This window comes from Cariama cristata, unplaced genomic scaffold (assembly GCF_000690535.1).
Source record: "Cariama cristata isolate BGI_N322 unplaced genomic scaffold, ASM69053v1 scaffold36391, whole genome shotgun sequence".
Classification (NCBI taxonomy): domain Eukaryota; kingdom Metazoa; phylum Chordata; class Aves; order Cariamiformes; family Cariamidae; genus Cariama; species Cariama cristata.
Genome location: NW_009601594.1, coordinates 892 through 20,171, shown reverse-complemented (window position 1 = coordinate 20,171; position 19,280 = coordinate 892). Strand labels below are relative to the sequence as shown.

General features: G+C 38.9%; 1 protein-coding gene across 1 annotated transcript; it reads left to right on the top strand.

The window, feature by feature from the left end:
- Positions 1-1,001: 1,001 nt before the first annotated feature.
- LOC104169572 (zinc finger X-chromosomal protein) lies at positions 1,002-18,035 on the top strand. Its single transcript, XM_009710518.1, has 7 exons — positions 1,002-1,092; positions 1,551-2,117; positions 11,129-11,278; positions 11,475-11,618; positions 11,711-11,845; positions 14,356-14,496; positions 15,912-18,035. Exons 1-7 carry the CDS (start codon positions 1,032-1,034, stop codon positions 17,096-17,098), a joined length of 2,385 nt encoding a protein of 794 aa, XP_009708820.1. The 5' UTR covers positions 1,002-1,031; the 3' UTR covers positions 17,099-18,035.
- Positions 18,036-19,280: the final 1,245 nt, after the last annotated feature.

Sequence of the window (19,280 nt, the reverse complement as noted above, 5' to 3'; positions counted from 1 at the left end):
TCTTCCACTTGTTCAGAAACATGAGCAGAAATGTGTAGCAACATTCTGTTGCCTCTTGTGTGGTTCTGCACTTGGGAAACTAGTTGGACTAAGTTCAAGGGAGTAGTACAAGTTTATGTTAGATCACATTTTATCCAACTAGGTTTGCCTGATCCTAATTATAATGCACATATGTAAGCAGCAACATTTAGATTGCAGTTTCAGATTTGAGTAAGTATTGTAACTTTGTGGTCTTATTTCGTTCTTTTGTTAAGAAGATTGAAATCTTAAGTTGTTACTATGCGTTGAAGAAATGCTGGCATTCTGTTCAAAGAAATTTGGTAGAATATGACATTTAGTAATTTTTGAGAACTGATGATATTTTTTAATACAAAAGCAAATAGATACTTTATCTTGGGGCAGGCGTTTTTAAAATATTCGCACATCTGGAGTTTGAAAACATATGATGTTATATTCTAGAAGCAGTTTACATTGATAATTTCAGTTCCTGAAGTGACATAAGAGTAACTTCCTCCTCACTGCCCAAGTATGAACAAAGGGGACATCAAAAGCGGTGTGCATTTCAGATTATTAGCTGTCTACATTTAATTTACCTTATTGAGCCTTACTGATTTGACAATGCTGGATTCCCCACCATGCAAAAAAGACTTGAGTGTGAACTTGTCTAGGCTTTGTCTTAATTATTTTTTCTTTGTAAATTATAAGGAAATCGTATTTTCATATATTCATATTCAGTGGTGGAACTGTGGGGTTTTGAGAAATGGACCCGGAGTGTTGGAGCTCACGCTCCTCTTATTGAGACCCTGAGTGTTTGGTGTTCTAGAGTAGTGTTTCTGGAATCCCAAACAGAGGTACCCTGAGTGAAATCTGGTCCAACTTAAAGTCAAGAAGTGTTATCTGTTAACTTCCATGCACTCGAAATTTCTGCTTTTCAGCGCACAGGCAGGGGCAACCTTCATAGCATAATACGAGTTAAATAACCTTTCTTCTTTACCTTCTACAGACACTGTGACTGATGAGAGTTAAAGGCCATGGATGAAGATGGGCTTGAATTGCAGCCACATGAGCCAAATGCATTTTTTGATCCAACAGGTCTGTCAGGAGATAATATGTAGATAAGAGTGTTCACATTAGATGCAATTGACTGTTGTTTATTTTGTCTTTGCTTAAAAGTGCTATGCTGCATCAATGCCTTTGTATAGCGTAGTTGCTTTTGATTTTTGGTTGTTTTTATTACTCAGAGCAGTATGAATGAGCTACTGTTCTGTCAAGTGATAGTTGTGCGCATATTGGGGGAGAGGCTAAAAATTGGTAGTCTTTTCCAGGAGAGAAAATGTTCTTCACCTTAGTTAGTTCAGCATCTACTGAGGACTTGCTTTGTCAGCTCCCCATGTATTTGCCTATCTTAATTGCGTATAGGCTGTTATGCTCGTGTTACTAAATTGCAGCATAGTGTAAAAGTTGAAGTAAAATGGAAGTAATTTCAATTATTAACCACCTCATCTGAGTTAGTTTTACAATTTAACTGCTATTTTAATTATGTTTTTCAGGAACTGATGCAGCACATATGGATGGAGATCAGATTGTTGTGGAAGTACAGGAAACAGTATTTGTTTCAGATGTAGTCGACTCAGATATAACTGTGCATAATTTTGTTCCTGATGATCCAGATTCTGTAGTAATCCAAGATGTCATTGAGGATGTTGTTATTGAGGATGTTCAGTGCCCAGATATCATGGAGGAGCCAGATGTATCTGAAACTGTCATTATTCCTGAACAAGTGCTGGACACAGATGTAGCCGAAGAGGTTTCTTTGGCTCATTGCACTGTCCCAGATGATGTTTTGGCTTCTGACATAACAGCAGAAGCAATGTCTATACCAGAACATGTACTGACAAGTGAGTCAATGCATGTACCTGAAGTTGGACATGTAGAACATGTAGTTCATGATAACGTTGAAGAAGCAGATATTGTCACTGATACTCTGGGAACAGATGTTGTTTCTGAGGAAGTCTTGGTGGCAGACTGTGCATCAGAGGCAGTGATCGATGCCAATGGAATCCCTGTGGAACATCAAGACGAGAAGGGCAACTGTGAAGATTACCTTATGATTTCCTGTAAGTGTCTGGCTAAAGCCATCGAAATTCTTATGATGCGGGCCTGGGTGGTTCTTGAAATATCTGAGGGAGGGCTTACAACAGTACCAAACCCAGATTCTCCGTATTATTTATTGAAATGCAGATCTCACAAGGCATTCAAATGACGGTATTTTTAGGAACATGTACCTGCTAAAAATTCTGGTGAAGCTAATGGAGAGAAATACTGGCAAATGCATGTCTGATTATAAATTATTTCTGTAGCATTTTAAAGAGGAAGAATTCCAGTAAACTAAATGCCGTATAATTAGTAAGAACTGGAAAAAAAAAAAGTGACATTGTTTGAAAACACATGTATATACAGGTTACTAAAATTACCGCCAAGACATTAAGAAAATAAAAAAAAAGTATTTCATGGAAGAGGGAAAGTAAAAAACCCTATTTTTTGGAGGTCCAAATGACAATTTGTTTTCCTTGTCCTGTTTTTTGCTAAGCTCCCACCTCTTCCACCCCATTTATAGTTAGATACAGGCAACAATATACTTTTATTTGCTGTTAGAATGTGTTTTCTTCTCTTGATTAAGCAAAGGATGGAGGTATGCTGCTAACAAAAAGAGTAGTTATTGCTGCTCATAGCTGAGAAGCAACCGTGAATATCTTAATCTCCCTTAGAAACAGTGGCACAATCCATTTGAATCGTATTTCAAAAGACTTAAAAGCAGAGGGTGCAGAAAAACAGAGCATATGATCAATCCTTTTTCTACCGAGGATGTCCATTTGTGTGAACTAGAGCTTACTCTATGTTACTTACTGTAAAGATTACTCAGTGCAGCACCTGGGAACATCAGAGTGTCACTGCTGAACATTTGTTTGTCATAGAAATAGAAAAGCTTTGTTAGGCCGGTTTGTTTAATTGCCATTTCAGGCACTTCAAGTCTGGTGTTAAATGGCTCCACTGATGAGGTGTACTTCATGCTCCACTTCAATTACCTTTTTTTTTCTTTTGACCTTTTTTTTTTTCCTTTGGACACTTTTTTGAAATGTATAATAACTTGTTTTAATTTTATATTCTGTACTTATGGATTTTAATGTTGCTTCTCCTTACCTAGGATCACTGCATTTCTTAATTTATCATCTCTTGAGTTCCTTGAGTAACCTTGTGCAGCCATGTTTTGAGTTTATATGAGGTACAGTTAATTCTCTATTATCTGGGAAAACAATGAATGGGATAATGCAAAATATGGATAACAAAATACTGTAAAATTAAGCTGCAAGATCATACTGAGGTGAAGCAGGTCAGGGAAGCTGCTCTCTGAAATACTATTTAGCCGAATTAATAAATGTAGTCTGTACAGTGTGGTGCAGGTAAAGCTTTCTGATTCTGGACCCAAGTTAGATCAGATATAAGCAGCTCAAATGCTTCTGCCCCTGCAGCGTAGTTAGGCAACAAAGTGGGTAATTCACCTATGGATCATTGAGGCCTGACTGTCTAAAGACTCTGGTGGGGTGATCCTTACCTGTTTCTTGTCCCTGACTAGCTCTTTTGGATGCTGTTGCTCCTGTCTCTCTGCTCGCCCTTCCCCGGGGGGCTGTCATCCTGCAGCATGGGCAGCAGGGAGGCCTCGGGCTGCTGTCATAGGAACACTTTGCAAACTGTGTCTGTGCAAATTCAAGTGAGAGGGGTGGGTAGATACGTGTCCCCTTCAACCATTGCTGGTGGCTGAATGAGGACAGAACGGCTTGGTAGATGCCATATTACATGATCCCTAAAATACCCACCCAGCTAGGAAGTCTTCTGAGATGTAGCAGTCACCAACAGGTTGTGACTGGCAGAAAACACCAGAATTTAGTCGTTCAGTTGCACTGGGATATTCTCCATTTTTCAGTTACGTATTTCTGCAGTTTCATACTTTATTTAAGATTAAATGCCTCTTGATCGTCTTGCAATGTACTTTGTTTAGATTCAGAACCTTAAATAAGCCAACATTTAAAACAATCGTTACGCTACAAAACATGCATCCTCTCTATTTGTATTCATTTCATTAAGTATGTTCTACAGTTCATTTTAAAGGGAAGTTCCCTATTACCACCTACTGTGTTTAAAGGCTGCATAACAAGTTCCTCTGGTGGTGAAGTCAGAGTCTGGTGCTTTTCCGTCAAGTAAAGACTGTCTTGCCAAATAGTCTCTTGGTTGTATGGAAAACATTATTTGAATTAATTTCCTTTTTTGCATCAGCAGTGTATGTGTTTATTGATCTGTTGACTGTCTCGGTTCTTCAGTTGAACTTTCTATTACGTGATTTTTAAAAGGTAGTAACATCAGCCTAATTTTTTTTTTTTTTTTTCATCCTAACCTGGAAATTCATGCTTGATTCTGGCAAACTTCCCTGAACTGCTGGGGCAGATGTTGGAATGTAATCTTGTCTGCCATTACAGTAGCCAGCTGTAGCTGCTTCCCAGATCTGGGAGCTTGACGGTGTTCTTCAGGATGCTTTTGCCTGGCCTCTTTTAGCTAGGCACTTGCAAAGCAGGGGGTGACAGTTGTGTTCTTTCTGCCGTAGGTTTCTCAGTCTGTATTCTCCAATGGAAGTTTCGGGCAAAATCTTTTTGGTACCATCTTCCTCTCTTGTGGCACTCTTCAAGCATTTCCATTTTTGTTCCTAATGAACTGAGTCTACATAGATTTTCTTAGGATAAAGCTAAGAAAATTATCTTGAAAATACCTGTTTTGAAATGACTAATCTATATGTACTTTTTAAAATGCTGTGTTTCTACCTCCTTTCTTGGTTTCAGATTGGTTTGTCTTTTCGAAGAGTACAATCCCTGTGGGTTTCATTCTGTGACTTTGCTTCAATAAACACAGTATTTTACTATTTCTTTTCCCATTTAGATTTAATTTAGCTTCTGCATTGATATGCATTTGCTTTTTTTCATTTCCAAGATAACGTTTCTGGGCATGGCTTATATTATCACTTACCTTTTGATGGACTCACCTTTTTTCTTTGATACTTTGTCTTTGCCCTCAAGCTTCATCTTTGGTCCATGGTGAATTTGGGGCACTTAGGGCAGAGCAGAATCAGGTGTTCATTCAACAGAGAATGCAAACTGCTACTAGTTAGTAGCCTGAAAAGGATTCAAGGAGGTTTGATAAATTGGTTTTTCTTCTTTCATGTATGCTATAACAAGCCAGTTCATGAGTTTGGTCAGGAAAGGATAAATTGAGTTCTGGCTCACACTGGTACTAATTATTTGGTAGCAAATTTTATGGCTTCGATAACTGCTTCTCTGTGAGTGAAATAGTAATGGTGAGATTAGCTAGTGTTTGTCAAAACAACAACAAAAACCACCTGCATTTACTAACCAAGGAAAGTAGTGCCTTACACCTGGCCCTAAGGTGGAAGTTAAGATTTTTGCTTGTCTGGTTGTATTCAATTTGGCAAAGTAAGACACATCCTCTGGCATGACCTCATTCTGTAACACAAAAAGTTGTACTCTGATATACCTGTATGTAATTGCAGTAAAAATGGTGAGGCACAAAGGAGGTTTGACAAGGGGAGTCTGGAGAGCGGGGAGGGTAGCCTCACAAAGTTTAAGCCGCAGTTTTAGGAAGTACGTGATGTTTGCAAATACAGGAGCTGTGTATGTCCATCCATATCCTTACTTCACTCTGAGTTAGAGGTGTCTGTTGTTTGTTCTATCTGAATTAACACTTTGCATTACAGGAGTCAGAACCCAGGGTACTCAAAGAGAGAGAATAACAATCGCATCTCTTCATAGGTCTAGGTGAAACCTATGTTTTCTCATCCTTGTTGGAGGTGTACGTTGAAAGCAATGGATCTGGTCAAAAGAGCCATAAAGTTCATGCCTTCATTAAGGCCATCCGGTAGACTTCTAGTCAAGAAATCAAAACACTTTATTTGCTTTTTTAGAATAAGTAAGTACCTCCCTCTTTTTCCCTGGAGGTTCTTAAAGATGCAGGAAATCACATTTTAATTCCTGTAGGGTACAACTTGCTGCCGTGCTTCTGCCTGACCTCTGGAATGGCACCAACAGTTGTTGCAGCAGAGGCTGCTCAGGAGAGAGGTCTCACCGTGAGAGGTGATGGGGATGAGAGTTCCCTTGGGCTGCACGATGCCTCAGCGCTTAGTCTGATTTATGTGCTGGGGAGGGCAGGAGGAGAAGGACAAGTGTTAGATACCACTTTGGAGCTCAGGAAGTTCTCTTCTGCTCAATTGCTGCCCTGAGGGGGGCTTCAGATGCTAGGGTATACTGCTGCTCATGTGTAATGGCAATGGCCTTAAAATCGAAATAGAGCAGATTTCTGTTTTCTCACAGGTTAGGAAACCTGCTTTGCAGTTTAAGAGGTAACTGGATGGTAAAAATAACTTCTTCAGTGGACTAGGAATTCTCTGCTATCAAGTGAAGTACAAGTAAAATGTTTCTATCACAGATAACTGAACAAAGTCTGTCTGGGGAATACAGCATGCTTTTAATCTATTTTAGAGGAAACAGAATAGTTAGCAGTGGCCTTTTTCATTAAGAATGGTTAAATAGGGTTGTTTATTTTGTAAGCAGACAAGTATCCCATGATACGCATTTTTTTAGCAGCCAAGAGAATCATTTGGGAACATAAAGGCTGACAAAATAGATGATTCTTGTCTAATTGCTCCATAGACACATTTTAAGATCTGTTAAACTGGTGTAGAGACAGACTTTTTCTTAGAATGTTTGTAAGAATTGTTTCAGTGTGTTATTTAGCAATGAGCGGTGTGTACTTGAAAAAGATGGAAGGTTTCTTAGTGCTTAAGTGAATTTTGTCTTTTACAATCCTTTTGTTTTCCTCATTAATCCAATATAGAGGAGAAATGGTAGGAAAGAATAAATGTAAAAGCTTCTGGAAAACATTAAAAAAATAGAGTAACATATTTACATTTTTCTAGTTTGGAGTAAAAGACTGCAAGGTTACAAAGTCTGTATCTGCTCATCCATTAAATATTGGACATAAAAAAATAAAAACAACTTATTGAGGAAAGTGTATGTGTCATGGTTGAACAAAAGATGTACCATTTAAGCAAATGTAGTACACAGGATCTTGGGGTAGGATTTATGCTCCTATATGGGGAAACTGGCCTCAGCTGGGTTTTTGATATTGTTTTCGTTATCAATGCACAGGAGCTTGTTTCTGTCCCAGAAATGCCATTGAGCATATTTTAATAAAGATATAGGACATAATTAATAAATAATAATAGTAAAGATACAGGCCATAATTATTTGTTGGACATTATAGTTTATGACATTATATGATTTTTTTGATTGGATGTAATATTTTCAGGAGGAGAGAAATCAGCAGGAGACAAATGCTGACATCATGATAGAACACATATTAAACAAACAATCTGTTGTTAATGTTGCCGGCATCTTCTATTTCTTTGCTTTACTCTGTTGATCTCTTTTTGTTGATTTCCTTGCAATGTAAATGATAGCTAGACAGGCTTTAAATATGCCACATCTTTCATGTTGTGTGGCACCTTTCTCATCTGTTCGTGCTTTTAAGAAAAGTTAAGCATTGTCTTTATATGGAAGCAATTACTGCAACACTGGAGAAGCACATACATTTTTTTTAGTTGTTCCTTGCAGCTCATAGTATGCAAAGAGCAGGCTGCTGTAATCAGTGAAGTCGGTGAAGAATGCCAGCAAACTAACCATAGAATGCATTCTTGCAATTTACTTTACATAAAATAATGTTGTGTCTAATAATTTCTCTCTCATTTTTCTTTTTTTTTTTAACTCGGAGAATTAGTTCAAATCCACTTGTTTATTGAAGTAAAGCTGCCAGCTAGTAGAAGGAAAAAATAAATCATACTTGCAAAGTTTTTAGTGTTCAGTTCATATCTAATTAAATGGATGCACAAGGTATGACAGCATTGGAATAATGCTAGTCTGAACTTTTTTCTAGCATGTGACTTGTGATTGGTTTAGTAGCTGCCAGCATCTGTACTTGAAAGGAAGTGGTCTCTTATAAGCTTAACTAATCAAGTACTTTGGGTTTGGGTTTTGGGTTTGTTTCTTTTTTGTAATTTCAAAGAGGAACAATGTGAGAGAAGATCAGTCATGCATGGTATTTGTGGGATCCCTTGATGGGCTGTGAATTCGAATGAAAAATTCAAACATCATCAGAGTTCCAACTTGAAAGATTGATCAGTCAAGTATTTATGAATATCATTTTCTCGGATTGTGGGACTGAGATATGTGAAGAATGCAGAAACATAGGGAAAGTGTTAAATAGAAATCAAATTTCATAAACGCTTCCAGAGTGTCCCTGAATCATTATAGATAAATGCTTATGTAGCCATAGGACAAAATACCACGGAGATGGTACTTTGTGTGATAGGTACCCATTCTCTTTCACCTTGTCTCTTTTTCTAATTTTTATCTTTTTTTTCTACCTTTCTCTTTCCACCCTACTTTTCTTCCTGTTGCCTGTTTGCAACTATACTGCAAATACTATTACTTTTCAAGCCCTTCAGGGACTTTAGTTTTTCAAGTATTGCCACCTGTCAAGAGTGATACTTTTTCCTTTTGGATGAGAAAAGTTGGTCTAATACTCCTACGTGTAAATTTCCATACAGTTTAATGGAGCTGTTAGAAAATATTCAGACCAGTTGTTACATTTTTAAAACACTGTTGAATATGGAGGGAAATCAGGGATAAACAAACTCTTAAGTTGTGTAACAATTTTTTGTTTTTAATCATGTTATATAAAAGATGACTTTGAACCTTGGAGAACTCATTTCAAAGAGTAAATGGAGCGTATTTTAAGATCTAGAATTCTTCTGTTGTGTGAATGTTATCCACGGATACTTCCATATATGTGTGGAAGTGAAAAACTCTGGTTTTGCTTAAAAGGAACCACCAGCCTGTTTCACATGGTGCACATAGGCTGGTTTGTTCTCTCATTGCTTCAGCCATAATTTTCCTTCCTTGCGTGCGTTCCAGCATCAGTTGAGCTTGGTGGCAGACTTCCCTGTTGGCTTCAGCGGTGTAAAACCAGTCTACGCTGATTTGAAAGCCTTCCAAGTACACATGCATGACACTGGAAACAGCCAAGTTAAAGGAGAACTACTACATAAATCTAGTGTAGGAACGAAAGCAATTTTCTTTTTGTCAGAGTTCCAGTGGTGTTTGGTGTTTCATGGATATGCCAAAGAATTTCTGAAAGTCTGCACAATAACTGAACATACGTACTGTGGAGCTACGTTGTTAACGTGATTCAAAAGAACATCTTAAGGTTTTTACTTTTGAAATGCTTTGGGGTTTCAGCTACAAGATGTTATGTTGTCCCATGACATAAAGTAGTTTTTTAAAAGTCTTACTGCTTGAAACATTCTGTTTGGTGGCCAAACATTGATCATGAACTCAGCATAGAAGTATTTAATGTTTTTTCTGCTGCTCTTTTGGTGAGGAGAGAGATAGACTAATTTATTTTAGTGCTTCATAATTTAATGCTACTCATATTTTTTTGTGAATAATGTTGCCTGATTGAGAAATTGTACTTAAATATAGTTGTGTTTGATAAACTAGGACGTGTTCTGTCTCGTATATCTAGTTTAAATGCTAATTTATTGACTTCATGGCAGGAAAATAATAGTAATAACATTTTGAGCTTTTTTTTTGTAAAGTAGATCTTAAAGTAAATAGAAAAGTTGCAGTTACTGAGTAGTAAAGCTATGGTTTAGTTATGAGGGTAGTTTAATGAATGCCAGTAAAATGAGCTTACTTTATTACATATTTTATTTTGTCTGTGCTAGGCATGGTAATTAAAAATTCTACAGCATTTATGGGACAGTTCTTACACTTCCTTTAGTGTAAGTTTCACTGCTTGTCATGAATTGAAGTTATGCATGGCTCTGAGGGAGCCACATCAGCCTCCAAAGTGACTTTAGGAACAATAAAGTCACAATTACAAAAGTATGCTGTCATGTTAAGAATTCTTAAATAATCTCAACACTCGAGAAACATCTGGGGCTTCTGAAATTGGGAGATTCTCTGAAGGTCTTGAGATGCTGGATTTGATTTTTGTGGGTTTGTATGTAGTTGTTTCTTTTTTTTTCTTGAAAACCCATGCTTGGTAAAGTAAGATGGGGGAGGGTGTGCGCGTGCCTATGTAGAGTATGTCTTCAAAATCAGAAATGTGTTCCTCATAAAGCTGGCTGTCAGCCATGTTTATGTGGGAGGCCTAGGCAAGTTATGGCAACGCAAACTGCAGCGTGGTGTCGGCGCAGCTCTGAAAGCAAGAGAACAAAATGTGAGGCGATAGTAAGGCGAGTACACAGGGTACAGCATAAAACCCCGTGCAAGTCCCTTTCCGCAAGGGCACCAGGAACAGTCAGTTGAACAGGTTCCCCAGCGCTGTAGCATCAGGGCAGCGCTTCCACATGGTGCTCGATCCCTCCGCTGTTGAGTGGATGAGGAAAGTGGAGGGCTTTCTTCCTGTAGTTTTCAGTTAGGTTTCCTCTCTAGTCCGCCGAAGAAGCACCAGTAACACCGCTTTGCAAGGAACTGGGTCTGACTGGCAGCAGTAGTACTGCTTGCATTAGAGACAGGATTGAGCAACAGATCGTGCTTTTAAAAAAAACAGTTAATTGCTTATTAGTTGTGAAGGAGAAAGCAGTTAAAACTGAGAATAAGTGAAATTATGCCACAGAGTAAGTACTAACATACAGTTTCTTCCTACCATCATCTTGCTGCAGATCACCATTTCCCTATGAGCATTGCCTGGTGTGGTGCTCGTGCTTCTAGTCATGTCACTGCAGCCCTCTTGCACTTCCCCCTTAACTAGAAGACGCAACTTGAATTTCTTTTTGTGTTTATTGTCATTGTTTTCAAGGATATGAAAAAAATACTTATGGGTAGGTTCTTTATCACAACTTTTTGATTTTAAACTGCTTCCAAATTTGAGTAATAAAGTAATAAAGTCTTTCATATATACCTGTGTGTATATGACTGGATAATTGTAATACTTGTTTTTGTAGTGGATGATGCTGGTAAGATAGAACATGAAGGTTCTGCTGAAATTACCATGGAAGCAGAGTCAGAAAGTGGCTCTTGTAAAGTGGATGGCATTTGTCCAGAAGTCATCAAGGTCTATATATTCAAAGCAGATCCTGGAGAAGATGATTTAGGTAAAATACGCTCATTTTAGAATACTCCAACGTGACATCTGAAATTTTGCATAATTAGACTGTGGTTTCTCTCAAGTCATCTGTAAAGAGCTGTGGGTCTAATGTTAAAAAGTGACAAACTTTCAATTTTCTGCAGTTTAGCATAGAATTTGAACAAAGTGTATTTAAAATATTTTGCTCTGGTCTTCCTAATTAGGGGGCACAGTAGACATTGTGGAGAGCGAGCCAGAGAATGACCACGCAGCTGGATTACTTGATCAAAATAGCAGTATTCGTATTCCAAGGGAGAAAATGGTTTACATGACTGTAAATGATTCTCAGCATGAAGATGAAGACTTAAGTAAGTAGGTGGCTTTCATTTGGGAACAAGGATTTTCACTTTCAGCAGTGCAGTGTTCCTATTAATTTTTTCTTGACTTCTTTTTCTCTTAGATGTTGCAGAAATAGCTGATGAGGTTTATATGGAAGTGATTGTAGGAGAGGAGGATGCAGCAGTGGCCCACGAGCAGCAAATTGATGACACTGAAATTAAAACTTTCATGCCTATAGCTTGGGCAGCAGCTTATGGTAGGTAATACTCAAAGAATTATTCTTGGTGACGCTGTGTAGCAAAATGTCGGGGGTTGTTTTTTGGAGGGTAGTGGAGTATTTGTGCTTTTGTGTTTGTTTTTAAAGTTTTAGTTTAAGAATGGTTTGTTGGCATAATGAGCCTTAAGAAGAGAGAAGCTGTAAGGCAGGCTGCTTCTTACTCCTATTTTAACAGGCATTTTCCTTCATATTTGCATGATGTAGAAGGGGAAGTACACAAGCTTTCAGCCAAAAAATTGCAACTCAGGTACAGCTGTCCTTCACAGTTTTAGGACACAGTAAGAGCTGGGGGCGGGGAGGGGGTGGGGAAAAAAGGCAGATGGGAATATGTAAGATTCAGTGTAACAGTGAAAAGCAACACTGACCTCTAGCTTGAATTAAGTGCTTTCTAGAAGGAACATATAAATATGTGATTTCAGTAATGGAAATAATTAATTGAAGCTGTAGGGAGACATCTTAAAATTATAGCAGAACCTTGAGAATATTTCCAGCATGCAGAACCATTTTTCTTGATCGTTAGTATCTGAGCACCAACTGGTGCACAAACTGATTTCCAGAACTTACGTAAGCCGGTAGACCAAAATCTCATCTCAGAAATGTTCCTGTATTGCCCCTTTCTGCTTTAAAACAAAGCAGAAGCAGCAGTGGAGTAGAGGACAAAGCTTAGGTTGTATGTCTGCCTGGTGTGGATTGTGGTGATGGTGCCAGCAGACAACTGGCAGGGAAGCGCTGAGGATGCGATGGGGGCTGGAATCAGGGATGTAAGTCAAGGGAGGGCAAGATTTCAGGGAGCAGTCTGTGTTAAAGGTTATTTAGGAGATGGATGGTTGTGCACCCAGAGCCTGATCTTTGGCCATATACTGGTGAGCACAGTTTCAGTGGAGAGGAAAGGACAGAAACCAGGTAGAGTGGGAATTAAAAATGAAATTGGCTGAACTCGAAACAACAGTTGTAGACTGAACATTCAGTGATTTTTCAGAAGGAGGAGAAAATTGAGCAGAGTGTATTAAGAACAGAGAGATGGAATTGAAAGGAGAATTTAAGAATGTGGGAAACGGTGGAGTGATTGCATTGTCAGCAGTAAGCGACCTAGCACACAAGGTGAGAGGTGGCGGGAAAGGGAAGAAATAATGAAGCATGAAGGCATGAAAATGGCAGAGGTTTGTCATCTGCACTTCTCAGAACTGTTCTCCACTTAAAGAGGGTTTAAGAGCTGGTAACAGTCGCACGTTAAACTAAATTTGTTTTGTTGCTGTATTGTAGCAAAGCCCAATCCCACTGTGCTTTATATTCCAGCAAGTTTTAGCAATTTTATTCTAGTATCAGAAAATGTTTGGGGCCTGTTTTGTGTTGTACTCTAGAAGGACTCTTCATGCTCCTGTTGCTAACCATACTTTCACATGTAAGATATGAAAACGGGTTTTGCTTTCAATGTTTGTCACTTGCCTCATTTGCTGTTCAACACTTGAGCTAGCAAATAGATCAGAATCTTCAGGCTCTGTGCATGTCTGTTCCTGGCTCTGAGTCTTCTTACGTTAATCATGAATATTCATCCTCAGCACTCTACAAAGGGAACAGCTATTGAGCATCTTGCGCTTTCTTACACTTCAGTCTTCCTGTCTTATTTGTGTGCTTTGCTTTCGCTAGGAACTGTTGCCTTCTATTGATCCAAGTAAATACTTAACCACAGCATTTGTTACTAAAATTTACTTACACCCTTAAATCACCAACGTTAAATTGATTGCCAATAAATACCTTCCTGAATATATAGATATATTTACTTGTAATTTTCATGTTTATTTTACATCCAGTAATACTATTTGTGTATTAAACACAAAGCCCTGTGAGGCAAAGATTGTTTCCTTCTTTCTGTTATACAATACTGAGCATGCTCTTTGTTCCCAGTAGAAGGAATTTGTAAGTGTTAAAGCATCAGGTGTGCAAATAGTAAGTAGTGTGCTTTGGGTGCAAGTTTATGGGCTGTTCGGAACGAATCTTTGATCGCAGTTCCAGTTCTGAAACTTGGTGTGTGAGAAACTTCAGTCAGGTGAATTTGGATGTCCAGGAGTGAATGGGAGCTCACACATGAATGCACTTCAGGACTGAGAAGAAAATGGGGCACAGTAAATATTGTGACATGCTATTGTTTACTGATGTTAAACATTTTGGGCATAATTGGCAACCAAAGAAATGCAAAAAATAGTGCATCTAAAGGAGAACTCTCTGTGAAACAGAAAACCATTAATTCCTGTAAATTGTGTACTCCTGTAAAATTAGGGTAACAAAGCCAGTGCTTCCAGGTTCATAACACCAACCACAATTCCGAAGTTACATACAGAGAAGTTTTGCAGCTCATCCAGTACATTATTATGGTTTGACTAAGTGTCCAGATGACAGTTTATCATTGCTTTTATTATCATTGTAGAGTTTGTTGCTCAAATAATCTGTAGAGTGATGACGGTAGGTAACTTTTTAACTTCCCTTGTTAGGTAATAATAATGATGGCATTGAAAGTCGGAATGGCACTGCAAGTGCTCTTTTGCACATAGACGAGTCAGCTGGACTCGGGAGACTGGCTAAGCAAAAACCAAAGAAAAAAAGGAGACCTGAGTCCAGGCAGTATCAAACAGGTGAGTGTCTGGTGCCTGGCTGCACTCTCTTGTCCGTAAACAGATGTACTTTGCTGATGGCATGTGCAGTGTCTTGTCAAAAACAGTGATTGCTTTGAGAATTATGAGTGCATATTTTATTTTAAAGTTTTTAAATGCATAGTTGACTTGGATTGTGGGGGGTGTTTTAAAGAAAACCATCTCTGACATAGGAAAAAATCTGTACCATGGCAAACGGTTAAAACCTACCTACTTAACTTGCCACACCAGTTTTAATGTTTAATGGAACTTTTTAAAAGGTGTTGTTAGATAAACAGTGTTCTGTAATAGTGCTTTTTAAAAACCCTTTTTGTCTTTATTGAAAATATATAGAACAATACATTTCATTATATCAGCTCAATAAGTAACTGGAAAATCTGAACATTATATATTGCATTTGGTAGTGTAACTTCTATACCCTTTTCTGTTTTAATTGTGAAATAAATTGTCTTGATGTTAAGGCCAGCGTTCTTACTTGCATCCGTAAGAACAAATACGCTGCTTTGGCATTATTTGGTTTCTGCTGTTACTGCATTATGGTCTGAATGCTTTATTTGGTCTGATAAAGTTGAAAAAGCACAAGACTATTTTCTTTAGTGGCCTTGCCTTAAATGATACTAAAAGTTTATTTCCAAATTGTGACTTGACTGTAGGAGTTCTGTTTTGTCTAGCACTGAATCAGTAAACCAGGCAAATTTTGATCTTAAAGTTTGCTTTTTCTATTTCCAGCTACCTCGTCAGTTCTCCTTCTAAAACATTTTTGGAAAAGAGAGCTTTTTAGCATGCCGAGACAAATTCAGGGTAAACAAATCAGGCTGATGGATGAGTGCAAATGAGTTCCAAAGCTTTGAGGTGTCCGTATGTGAAATGTATTCTCATTGATTCCTGCCTGGTACCTCTTCAGATTGTCACTGTGACAGATGGCACAAGGAGGAGGTGTTAGTGTGGGGACATGTGAATTGTAGTCAGTGGTAGGTGATTAAACTGCCAGATTAAAGTCAAAGAAGATCATGTGCTGCACTTACTATGTAATACTCACTTCAGCAAGTCGGCTGCCGCTCTTTGCCCCAGGGTGGGTTTCTGTGTGCATCTAATGTGTGAACTCGTCAGAATTCTTCAAAGTAGAATTATGTGAGGTGAAGAACAGCTGGGTGATGCTTTGGTTATTTCCATCAAAAAGCAGTATTTCCTTTCTCTTGAGAATAAAAATGAATGAAAGTAGTCATTCTCTCAATTTCTTCTACCTAACCCAGTACCAAGCTTGTTTATTATATAGTAACATGTATGCGTCTGATCTTGTTTAACAATTCAGCTTATTGTTCAGGTTGAAACATGACGTTTATCGAAATGCAATATTGTTGCATAATATTGATGAAGGGTTTCTTGTTGTTTTTCAGCAATAATCATCGGCCCTGATGGTCATCCATTGACAGTCTACCCCTGCATGATTTGTGGAAAGAAATTTAAATCTAGAGGTTTCTTGAAAAGGCACATGAAAAACCACCCGGAGCACCTTCTTACTAAGAAGAAATACAGATGTACAGACTGTGATTACACTACGAATAAAAAAATAAGTTTACATAACCACTTGGAGAGTCATAAGCTGACCAACAAAACCGAAAAGCTTATTGAGTGTGATGAGTGTGGGAAAAGCTTCTCTCATGCAGGAACTTTATTTACTCACAAGATGGTGCACAGGGACAAAGGAGTTAATAAAATGCACAAGTGCAAATTCTGCGATTATGAGACAGCAGAACAAGGATTACTGAGTCATCACCTTTTAGCTGTCCACAGCAAGAACTTTCCTCATATTTGCGTGGAGTGTGGCAAAGGATTTCGCCATCCGTCAGAGCTCAAGAAGCACATGCGAATCCACACTGGTGAAAAGCCGTACCAGTGCCAATATTGCGAATACCGATCTGCCGACTCTTCTAACTTGAAAACTCACGTAAAGACTAAACACAGTAAGGAAACGCCGCTCAAGTGCGATATTTGTTTCCAGACTTTTTCGGATACCAAAGAGCTACAGCAGCATACTCTTATGCATCAAGAAAGTAAAACACATCAGTGTTTGCATTGTGACCATAAGAGCTCAAACTCGAGTGATCTGAAACGACACATAATTTCGGTCCACACAAAAGACTATCCTCATAAGTGTGACATGTGTGATAAAGGCTTTCATAGGCCTTCGGAACTGAAAAAACACGTGGCGGCTCACAAGGGTAAAAAATTGCACCAATGCAGACATTGTGACTTTAAGATTGCAGATCCGTTCATTCTGAGTCGCCACATACTCTCAGTTCACACAAAGGATCTTCCGTTCAGGTGCAAGAGGTGTAGAAAGGGCTTTAGGCAACAGAACGAGCTGAAAAAACACATGAAAACACACAGCGGCAGGAAAGTTTATCAATGTGAGTACTGTGAGTATAGCACTACAGATGCCTCAGGCTTCAAACGGCATGTTATTTCCATTCACACAAAAGACTACCCTCACCGTTGTGAGTATTGCAAGAAAGGGTTCCGACGGCCTTCAGAGAAGAACCAGCACATTATGCGGCATCATAAAGATGTTGGGCTGCCTTAAAGTCTCTTTCACAGACTTGCGGCTGGAATTATAAAGGAATTTTGCCTTTCAGGCAGTTAGCTTATTTTAAAGCCAATCACCTGCGATCACACACACACACAAAAAAAAAAACAACAAAAAAAACATACTGTGCATTTGATTTGTTGCTGTATAAAAATAGGATTATTGCTTCTAGTTGACTTTTATACCTTTTGTTCAATAGCGTGTTCTGAATTCTATTCAGTTTGTTTAATAAATGAAGAAAAGATGGCAACAATAAAGTTGCATTTAATAAAGTAAACCCTGTCTCTTACTGAATTTTTCAACCGTAATAGTTTATTTAAGTATATTTATCTTACTGACCTCGTTGATACTCACAGTGTCCATGTTAATGCAGTTTTGTCGTGAATTTTAAAAATATGAGATTTCTCTTGATAAAATTGTCAGAGGTGTGTATAAAATGGGGGATTGTGATGTTGAAGATGAAGTCAGTAGGGCCCACCTGATTGTCTTGCTTTGACTACACAGACTTTGTGGCAGGTTAACTATTTTCCATTTGAGGAGTTACACATCTAACTTTATTGCGGAAAACTGTTCTGCGTTTTAATTCGGGTTTCAGAGAGAAAAAAAATTTTTAAATGGTTTGAGGCATTTGTAATCTTTCTTTGGCGAATTTAAAAGTATGCTCAAATACTACGTTTATTGTTCTGTGCTTCTTTGTCTTTGAAAGGTTTTGTGTGTTCCAAATGAGTTGGGCTTTTTTCAATTTACTGCTGTCTTAATGTTGGAAACGTAAAATGCTGTTGTTCCGTTTGCAGAGTTAATAGATCACAACTGTCCGTACGTGCCGGTAAACATACCTCAAACGTGACGCTTTTATGTATATGAGTATTTCTTTGAAAGAACAGTTTGTGGTTCAAGTCACATTTTTATTGTGAGTTGTTTTAGAATAAAATTTAAGACCGAGAGGTGCCTCGATTTTGGAAACGAGATACTTAGAGTGAGAGCTTCAGAGGGGGATGGAGTGGAGCAGATGCGTTCGTCAGGAGTAGAGATGGTTTAATGTAGATATCCTTAATAAGAAAAGTAACTTATGGTAGTAGCAGAACTGTTTCTAAATTGAGCGTTCTTCCTGAGCCATTAGCAGCTGCGTTAAGCTGCTGTTTATTAATTAGTACAGTATCCAGAATTAACCCAGTTCTGTTAATCTGTTTATAAACAGCTGGGAGAACATTACAATTATTATATGCAATTTTGCCACCTGAAAACTATTATAAAATAGCGCCATATAATTTGCTAATTGCAGCATAAACGTACCAAGCACGAAGTCATGTACCTTAACAACAACTGTGGAGCGAAAAACCCAAACCATTTAATTACATGCCAGATTTTAGGACACAGCCCTGCTCCCCTTGCTGAAACTGCGGCCGAAGCCACTGGTTGAGGATGGATCGCAGAACTGGGACCCGGCTCCTGCCGGCCCAGGGTAGATCCCTCACCAGCGACTGGCTGATGGAAGGGGCGCAGAGCCTGGCCCAGGGCCACCCTTGTTTCTGGGCAGGTGAACTTCCTACTGACACGGGACGGGAACGGGAGTGGTGATTTCAGGTTTGGGGCGTTAAAGGGACACCGGTTTCCTTTGAGATGTGCGTCTCCTAAGCCTTTTGGGTTCTGTTCTGTCACCCAGCCCTCCTCCTACTGCTCAGCCCTTCTGTTCCGCTGTAAGCCAAAAGGCTCGTGTGTAGTTTGCAGTTCAGGAGAGCCAAATGCCATGTCACTACCTTCATTGTAGAGTGCTTTTTTCCTTTGATGCCCAGCCTTGTCCAGCGTGCTCCGTGTCACAGTGCTGCTAACGGGCCGTGACCTTCCGTGTGTAATCCCCGGCTGTGCTGCCCCGTGCCTTCCGTGGAATCCCGGGTGCGGCCCTGGGTTTCCCACCTGGCCGTAGCTGGCTGTCCGTCGCCTGCTGATTGCCAAGTCAGATGCAGTAAAACCCCGTAGAGATTCTCCATTCGCGACTTGCAAAGTAACCCTCTGCAACGCTTTTTTTTTTCTTTTTCTAACTGGAAACCTGAAAAGTGTACAAAAATTTGCATTAATTCCCATAGCATCGCCGAGGTTTTTAGCCATTTTGAACTTTATTTTTTTAAATAAGCTGAAAGACAAAGAACACAATTTTACACATTTTCTTTCTCTTACGTAG

Bases quoted from the DNA above. Each gene is read 5' to 3' on its own strand.
- LOC104169572 (XM_009710518.1), top strand. From the start codon at position 1,032: ATGGATGAAGATGGGCTTGAATTGCAGCCACATGAGCCAAATGCATTT. The intron at 11,619-11,710 runs GTAAGTAGGTGG...TTTTTCTCTTAG, and splicing joins GCATGAAGATGAAGACTTAA to ATGTTGCAGAAATAGCTGAT. The intron at 14,497-15,911 runs GTGAGTGTCTGG...GTTGTTTTTCAG, and splicing joins GTCCAGGCAGTATCAAACAG to CAATAATCATCGGCCCTGAT.